The following is a 9,154-nucleotide window of genomic DNA, read 5'->3' on the forward strand; positions in this document are numbered from 1 at the left end:
AATGATATACGTCTACTAGAACAGTCGTAGTAGACGTATACCATTTAGGACATAAATTTGTGTCCTAAACCCCAGCGTCGCTCACGTTGATTGGTAGGTCTTATGTCCCTATGTCCCATCTGCGTTCATTCATTGGCTGCCTTTATGTCCTCAAGTCTCATTAATATTTACTGTTCCGAATCCAGTTCATACATTGGCTGGCTTATGTTCTTGTCCTGCCTCACTTTCGAGTGTTATTTGTCTTGTTCTGCCATGTGCTCATCACTGTAATATACAAATGTATCTGCGCGCTTAGCAAAGCAGTCTCAGACTCCAGGTGTTTCATTCATGACTTTCGAACAATGACTGACAGTAACCTTTCTAAAGCCGCCAATTATGATGGCTTCAAACACAACTTATCGCCATGACAATCTTATGTCAAATATAGTACCTCTTTACTATTGCTAAATGGTCATATAATCCACCCCCACCCCCCCTCCGTCTTTGTTTGTCTCTGTGGTTACCGCAGCTCCTCTACCAAAAGCATAGTCAACATTCGCCAGAAATTAAAAAAAGAATTCCTCCGTTGAAGATATCGTGTTCTTTTCCAAAGTCTCAAGTTTATTCGGGAAATGCGCGGCATCTGGCAATGTTGTTTCTGATTGCCCGGAGTTTTGTCAAAGTAACTTCAAACAGGTGCACAACAGGCACATGAATTGCCCTCCATAGCTAATGTCTTGTAATATTCGCATCGAACTGGTCACAAGCAGATTTACCTTGCTCATTTCGATGATATATGTACACCAACATTGGATCTGTAGACGATTACGAAAATAATCATCAACAGACGTGAATGTCCGAACAAGCTTTAGCTAATGAGCTAGTCTAATTAAAGATGCTGACTATGTTATACATGTACATGGATCATCTGGAATCAATGATGCAGTCCTTTATTGTCAATTCGGAATTACAGGGACATGAGCTGTAACTTTTGGATATATTTTCAGTATTTTAGCTCCCTAAATCTACTACAGTTTCTCATCCTAATACCTGTGCTATGCTAATTTAAAGTGTCCATTACTCTAAGACTGCTTGTCAACACACCCAGTACATGTGTAATGACTATTGACAATTACAATTTTAAAAAAAAGTTAAAACGTCATTTGCAAGATTCTTATGTCGAACGTGTCAGGAGAGATTTCATTTAATCTTTGGTGTGATTTGCAGAGGGTTTTAGTCCGTTTAACTTATTTTGGAAGTGCTTGTTTTACTCTCTGTTGTCGGATTTCTCACTTTGTACTTTTTCCATTTTTTTGTTAGTCTTTTGTTAATATGGACCACAGTGGAAATAAGTCTTTCGACTTTTCTGTGTAATCCATGCACAATTTTGTTCATTTTGTGGTGTTTTATGTATCATTTTGTGCAAATAAATAAATAAATAAAATAAATAAATAAAATATTGTTATTGTTGATAAATGAATTATAGTCCGGACTTGAATACAGTATTCAACAATAACGCTGATTATATCCTTTAGACTGCATCGACAAGGTATGCATTTGATATTTATTTCATCATAGCCCAGGGATTAACACCAGAAACCGGAGTCAAAACGGAGAACAATACTGAGAAAAACTAAATGGGACAGCTAATGGGGCTTTAATAAACAATCCGATGGCAAGCATTTTGTTGTACAAATGAATTTTTAGCTGAAGAGTGTAACTCCAAAGTTGTTCATTTGGTAAGAAGCAGCATATTTTTACTGACAGAAATATTTACATCTAATAAGACCAATATTGCTACATGTCACATGTCTACGTGTCAGAGGAATGCAGACAACTTTGATGCCGGAGCTTCCTGACAATGAGATTAAGTGCAGCGCAGGTGCAAAGACAAATTTGTCTTCACAAACGTTGCACCTACGCTCTAGCAGTCTGGTAATGATTGGCTTGGCTCGCAGATGCTTTACAGTAATGAGCACATGGCAGAACGAGACAAGGAACACTCGAAAGTGAGGCAGGGACAAGAACATATGGCGGCCAATGAATGAGTTGCATTCGGAACAGGAAATATTAATGAGACTTGAGGACATAAAGGCAGCCAATGAATGAGCGCAGATGGGACATAGGGACATAAGACCTACCAATCAACGTGAGCGACGCTGGGGTTTAGGACACAAATTAATGTCCTAAATGGTATACGTCTAATAGGACTGGTGGAGACGAGGATTTTTTGATATTTATGTTTTTGACGTCAATATATTGCTCATTCTTTTTCACTCCAAAAGCATGGAGAAATGGAGAAATCGTCGAGAAATTCAGCAAGTTGACTCAGGTTTTTCGTTTTCCGTGGATCACATTAACAACCGGTTTCTTTCTCACAACAGTTACTTCAACAATTATCGATTCACAATGAAATATTCAAAGTGTATCATCTGCGAAAATGAGCTGTGAATATACAAAGCCGCGCTGCCTTCAAGTTGGTAACGGTCACGGTCTAAAGGTGACAGACTAATTTTGATGAGACAGCATAGTGCATGGAAAATGATTATAACAATTCTTACTTTATTGAATGCGCCTCGGGGACAGATATTTCGACTCTCTTACTTTTACAATTCTTTTCTGGTCTACAACTTGTTGGGTTCATTTTAAAGCTCTTGGTGTAAGAAAACTTTTCACCGTCTTAGTTTTTCGAAAATTTGAAATTTTATTTTTCACCATAGAGTTAACACAGAAACGGCGACCTTTGTGAATATGAAACATCGGTAAATTTTGGATAATTTGTTTCTCTAGTACCAAACTTTGCAATATGTCCCCCGATTTTTATTCCTGGTTTTGAAAGACAATGATTGAAAGATTCCCTGGGAAAGTTTGAGCAAATATTTGTCTTTCATTTTGAGGCGCAAACTGCCTTAAACAGTAGCTCGTTCAAGACCACCCCAACCCACCTCCGTCGACACGTGCACGTCTGCGCAACGGTCTTTTTTTATGAACGATGTGTTTCTTCAAAGCGTTTGGTTGGGCATGTCAAAATCTCCAGAGAATTTAAACATAACACATTATGACATGAAAAACACTCGATGTAAATGTAAATATATGCTACAGCAAGTTTGCCATCTAAGGGTGTTTATTCGAGCAGGCATCCCCAGGGAGAGTCCTCGAAACAACTCACGACTACGCCGATCTAAGCAAGTAGTGCGGAACAAACAATGTATCATTTGGACTATGCGACCTTCATACGCGTGAAGTGTCGGAAATGGAAAACTGATTTTAAAGACACTAATATGATCAAGTTTATCGAAAAACGTCATTAGCTTTTATTTCTGTTTGATACCTGGAACTGTTCTTCGTATATATGTCCTTCTCAGAAGGACATTAGATGATATTTTATACATTTTTCTCTATTTTTTTTTCCATAAGACAGATCATTCGTCTCCCGTAAGTATGTTGAAACACAAAGGATTAAGTGTGAAAAAAACTCAATGTATTGTCTACAATTATGCACCGGACCAGAAGTCAGGTGTCAAAATAACCAGTGGCTAACGGAGCTTCAGTGCTACGCTTCATCGACCGCTCGTTCTCTCGGGGCATGCCGTTTCCAAGACTCTGATAAATAGCTGACTTCATGACTAATGCAAATGATCGCCCTCAAGAGAACGGTATGAATTACTGCTACTATTACGCGAAACCTAATCTTGGTCGGCCATTTCGCTGTTCTGTCCTGAAGCTGGACTTCTGAAACACCAAATACATTTTTCGTCACACTAACATTTAAGTAGCGAGCAGTTCTCCATCTCTTCTTGGGAGAAAGGGTGGGATCCTCTATCACTATATATCTGGCCATCTGCGATTACATGATCTCGCAGTGTTTTCTTCTTCAAACACATACTTCCTAGCGGCAGTATAAATGTTCAGCGGCCCCCAACGAGACAATTTTTTCTTAAACTTTTGTGCTTGGAGCTTCTTCATCCTTGCCACGAAATCATTAGGGTAGAATGTGCCTCGGGGACAGATATTCGGATCCGAATGTCAATTTTAACCAAATACTTTCCTGGTCTTTCCTCCTTTTGGGCGGTCATTTAACGGGTAAGGAATATTTTCAAAGTCTAGGTGTTTTTAAAGTAGAATTTTCCCAATAGAATTAACACAGGAACACAGGAATGGCGGTCATTCTGCATTGCAAATTTCGGAATGCTAGCTAATTTTTCTGGTTCCAAACATTGCACAGCGACCCCTGATTTTTATTCTTGCTTTGGTGAGAGAATGGTCGAAACTTGAATTGACGGAATTCTGGGCAAAAGTTTAAGTCGTTCACTTTCAAGGCGCATACCACTACTTAATGAAGGAAAGTTCCATTAGCTGTATCTTCTGGAGATTTTTCCGTTAGTTTTGATTGAAATGATCACTGGCTCATGTTGAATAGCCTGTCAAATAACATAGAATCGCATATTGTTCGGAAACATTACATGCCCTACAACTAAATAACATGTGATTTTACAACGAAAATTTCAATTTTTGTCCGGACAGAAATACAAACTCTGTTGACACGCGGATTGCAACATAGGCATTCTTCTGCACCTGCGCGAGCCATTTACAGCAATTTCAAAATAAATATTCATTACTTATGCCCGGTACTTACGTCGTAGTCCATTGTCCGAGCACGTTGCGTAGCCAGATGTCTGGCAATCCACGACGCAATGTTGTTTTGATCCCGCAATAAACGTGAACTTGTACATATCGCGTGATCGCGGCGTCAACATTATCTTTGTTCTCCCCAGCACGCTGAGCATGCCAGACGTCAACAAACGAGCTCAGAAGGGCAACACGTTTGAACAAAATTAGCAGTTTTATGTGGCTACAACATCACTAATCATGTTTGTTTCTTCGTAAAACACATTTTGCAACAAATATGAGCCTCCAACATGGAATTTTCCGAGGTAAAAAATGGTCAAAAGTTACAAATAATGGCCCTTTAATGAAGGATAGTAAACCCATGTACAGTAAAATCATACTTTCGCAGTCTCCTCGGTATATAATTATGCATCACTTTGCCAAACCATGGATGTATCACAGCTCAAGAATGGCTGCGTAACCCTCTGCACACGATATGGCGTACAACAAGGTTTGCCGCGCGCAACTTGCAGCAGATTCGTACTTTTGTCTGGAGCAGAAACTAACCTTACGTTGGTCTCTGGTTATACTCGTAAACGGTCCATAGTTCTTGCAATAATTGGAAGTATCGGAATTTAGTACACAATTTTCAGCGACTTGGCATAAATTAAACATTGTTGCCAGCAGACAACAACATCACAAGATTAATGACGTCATTCACAAATAAGGTCACGTGACCGTTTTAGTGCACAGCATACAGATTAGCGGTGCGGTTATCGGTCTTCGTATCGGCGTCATCAAGAAAACATTGATGATCCCAAGCCTTCAGCTCCTTCAGCTCCGGTGTTATCAATGTTGCCCGGTTACATCATACCTTTTGCTGGCAACAAATCGTAATCTTACTCTTTCTATCATATCATTTAAGGTAGAATGCGCTTCGGGGACAGGTATTTGGACTCTAAAATTTTCCAATTCTTTTCTGATCTACCACTTGTTGGGGCTCATTTTGAAGTCCTTTCGGTAAGAAAAAAGTTTACTTTCTTAGTTTTTTTAAAATCGAAAATTTTATTTGTCTTTATACGGTCAACACAGGTATTGCGGCCATTTTGAATATCAAATATCGGTAAATCTTGGGTAAGTGTTTCTCTTGTATCAAAATTTGCTAATGACCGCCAATTTTTATTCTTGATTTTGAAAGTGAATAGGTTAACGATTCCTTGAGGAAAATTTGAGCAAAAGTTTAAGTCTTTCTCTTTCGAGGCGCATACTACCTTAACAACATCTTTGTGATCGCTGACAATGCTTATGCCCTTGGGGACAATTGTAGTATACAAGATATTCAGATCATCTAACAGAATTAAAACTTTCTGTCGTGCGTCTGTATCGAACTGACATTAAGCCTAAATAAATTGTGAAAATTTTGCGACAAAGATTTTACATTTCTCATATTCTTATGGCCCCTCGTATTCTCGAATTTCTTCCGAATTTCTCTGACGATAAATTACTGAACTTTTATGATAATCGTTGTCACTGCACCCATAACGATAAGTATGCTCCGTTTGATTCAATTGATGATTATCTTGGGACGTACCATATTAAAATGGGGATGGGTTGGTAAAAATACAATCGCCTAATTATCATAAAGTTAAAACGGCCACGCTTTCCAGCAGCAATCACTGGGATCATCACCTCGTTATCATTGTCAGCGAGATCGATCGTCAAGATACTCGAACCACAGGCGTGCTGTTTTCTGGGTAGTTTCTATAAGTGTAGTTTATTCTACGTTTCGACGTTCTCTTCCGTAGCCTAATCACCAAGGTAAGAAACAGAATTATCCGGCCTGCCAAGAAAACTGCACGTTCTAGTCGAAAAATAAACACAAGTCCTTCATTGAGTTACCTAGTTAGATGCGGAAGGATCTCGGCTGTCCACAAAAACACACTCATGTCAGGATAAAATGAAAACTTTCGAAGAAATCTGCCGCGTTTTGACAACATCGGCGTTTCTGATGGCCACCGTTGTAATAACGCAACTCATTAACATAATGGACGGTGTCTGCACATAGAAAGTGGTGCATCTCAGTCTGATGCCGTTGATGGCGTTGCTCACGGACCAATCAGCGATGCGGACGGCGTACAATTATGATAATGAGTTGCGTTATTACAACGTTGGACGCCAGAAATGCCTACTTTTGTCAAAACACGGCAGATTTATCCTGAAGTTTTCATTTTATCGTGACATAAGTGTGTTTTTGGACAGCCGAGATCCTTCCGCATCTAACTAGGTAACTCAATGAAGGATTTGTGTTTATTTTTCGACTAGAACGTGCAGTTTTCTTGGCAGGCCGGATAATTCTGTTTCTTACCTTGGTGATTAGGCTACGGAAGAGAACGTCGAAACGTAGAATAAACTACACTTATAGAAACTACCCAGAAAACAGCACGCCTGTGACTCGAACGCTTGGTACTGTTTCTTTTACCGCAAGGGAAAATGAACACGATCGAAACTCATATTGAACTTATGTGCTGTCTGTTTAACGTCTTGATCACGATCTTCGGACTCATCGGGAACGTGGCAGTCTGTTATATAGTCTATGCCCACAAGCGACTTCGGACGCCGAGCAACTACCAGTTGATATCGCTGGCAATCGCCGACGGATTGGTCTGTCTCGTCGCATCTCCCATACGTTTAGCTTTGACCGTCAAGGTCCTCATTGATCGCACAGACGAACTGGAGCTGCAGGACAGTTACGTCGGACTCTGCAAAATGCAAATATTTGTCGTAAATGGTTCGAGTATCGTAAGTGTTGTGACAATGGCGACGCTGGCCATAATAAGAGCGTTAGCAGTAGTTGGGAAATACTCAAGAGAGACCCTAAAAACATTGATAAAAATATTCATCTTTGTAAGCTATGCCATCGGTATTGCTGCCGGAACGATGAAGCTTAGCACGGGAGAAGAGACGTACATATCATGTTACACTCCGACGGGAGAGTCGACGACAAACCTCAAGATCAAATACTTTGCCATGATCACAATTGTCATCAGCTTGTTAACGATCATTATATCTTACACTTGCATCTCAGTAGCAACCCGGCGTCATCGCCGAAACGTGGTCCCGTGGCTCCACCAGCAACAGCAAGCTACTCAAAATAGGATGGACATCGCTACATTTAGGGTCTCGCTCACCATAGTTTTATGCTTTTTTGTTACATTCTTGCCAATAGCTATTTACTTCTTCGTGAAGGAGAGCGAGAAGGCCGACATGAACACCCATCTCATTAATCTGATGATGATGCTTGTGTGTTTGGGGAGTGCAGTCAACCCGATCATATACGCCCTGATGTCCAAAGCGTTCCAGCGTCACTTGAAACGTCGTAGAAGCGTGCAGCTCTCGCCAAGGGCGCGTGGCAGACTATTAAAAACACGAGTTTCACCAGCAACGGGGAATGAAATGGTGTTTCCAGAGTGTACAGTGCGTTTCACCTAGGTACCGCAACTCAGCGTATGAGACGGACACAATCCACGTACGAAACACACAATTAGCTTGGTTATCACGGACACATTTCAAAGCCACCGACTCGTCGTTTTATTACAGTAAACCAGCATGGGGCAGCCGCTGTCCAGACTGAGAGATAAAGAGTTGACCAGACTTGATCTACAATGTAACTTTTTCTTGTACAATTTCAGCTAAGAGTTCAAGAGGTGAAGGTATTCTCAACAGAAACTAACTAAAAAGCATACATTGTAGATCAAGTGTATCTCTCAGTCTAGACAGAGCGGCTGTCCCATGCTGGTTTACTGTAATAAGTCGACGAGTCGGTGACTTTGAAATGTGTCCGTGATACCCAAGCTAATCGTGTGTTCTGTACGTGGATTGTGTCCGTCTCGTACGCTGAGTTGCGGTACCTAGGTGAAATGCACTGTAGTTTGCAGAAAGAACAGACTTTGGTCGGTAATGTCAGCCCCTCACCGTCAACGTCCACAGGATTGAGCGGTAAACTGAAACAAGTGAAACTCGCGGCGACTGCATCCCTCAACGACGCTCAAGTCATAGAAACACAGGAGACCTCGCGCACAAGTATTCAAACGGTATCTAAAAATGTAGAAGCCTCGACGGACAGGACTGTCGAATATCCAAATGTTAGCATTTACCCAACAAACATTTAACATTGCCTTCAACATTGAAATGACCATTGTTCGTCATCGCAGGTACGTTGTTAAAGTTCAACCACTTTTCATACCTGACATATTTACGTCGAGTATGGACAATTGGCCGTGTCGGGAACTTAAAAACACAGATGTGGAGCTTGCCTCTCTTTTCGGGCACAAAACTTGCCCATGGTTGCAAGACCTAGACTGCTCCGCGTTCCTATCAGCATAAACCTGAGAGTTAGATCCATTTCACCATGGCCAAAACAAGCCGCAATTCCGGAATCCCGAGTTGAAGAAAATGTTGTGTGGTTTAGCGCGACTGACAATGTAGGTATTATGTATACCTGTGATTCCTACATGGTTTACAAACTGTTTCAGAGTTTCCAATACTATACGCGTCGTAGGAAATCTCA

The 9,154-nt window shown here is 40.8% G+C and overlaps 1 protein-coding gene across 1 annotated transcript; it reads left to right on the forward strand.

Annotated features, from left to right (window-relative positions):
- Positions 1-7,077: 7,077 nt before the first annotated feature.
- On the forward strand, positions 7,078-8,076 carry LOC139146200 (prolactin-releasing peptide receptor-like). The gene has a single exon (XM_070717607.1). The coding sequence runs from the start codon at positions 7,078-7,080 to the stop codon at positions 8,074-8,076; it is 999 nt and encodes a 332-aa protein (XP_070573708.1).
- The last annotated feature ends 1,078 nt before the right edge of the window (positions 8,077-9,154 follow it).

The sequence above is a fragment of the Ptychodera flava genome, chromosome 12 (assembly GCF_041260155.1).
Source record: "Ptychodera flava strain L36383 chromosome 12, AS_Pfla_20210202, whole genome shotgun sequence".
Lineage (NCBI taxonomy): Eukaryota > Metazoa > Hemichordata > Enteropneusta > Ptychoderidae > Ptychodera > Ptychodera flava.

Bases quoted from the DNA above. Each gene is read 5' to 3' on its own strand.
- LOC139146200 (XM_070717607.1), top strand. From the start codon at position 7,078: ATGAACACGATCGAAACTCATATTGAACTTATGTGCTGTCTGTTTAAC.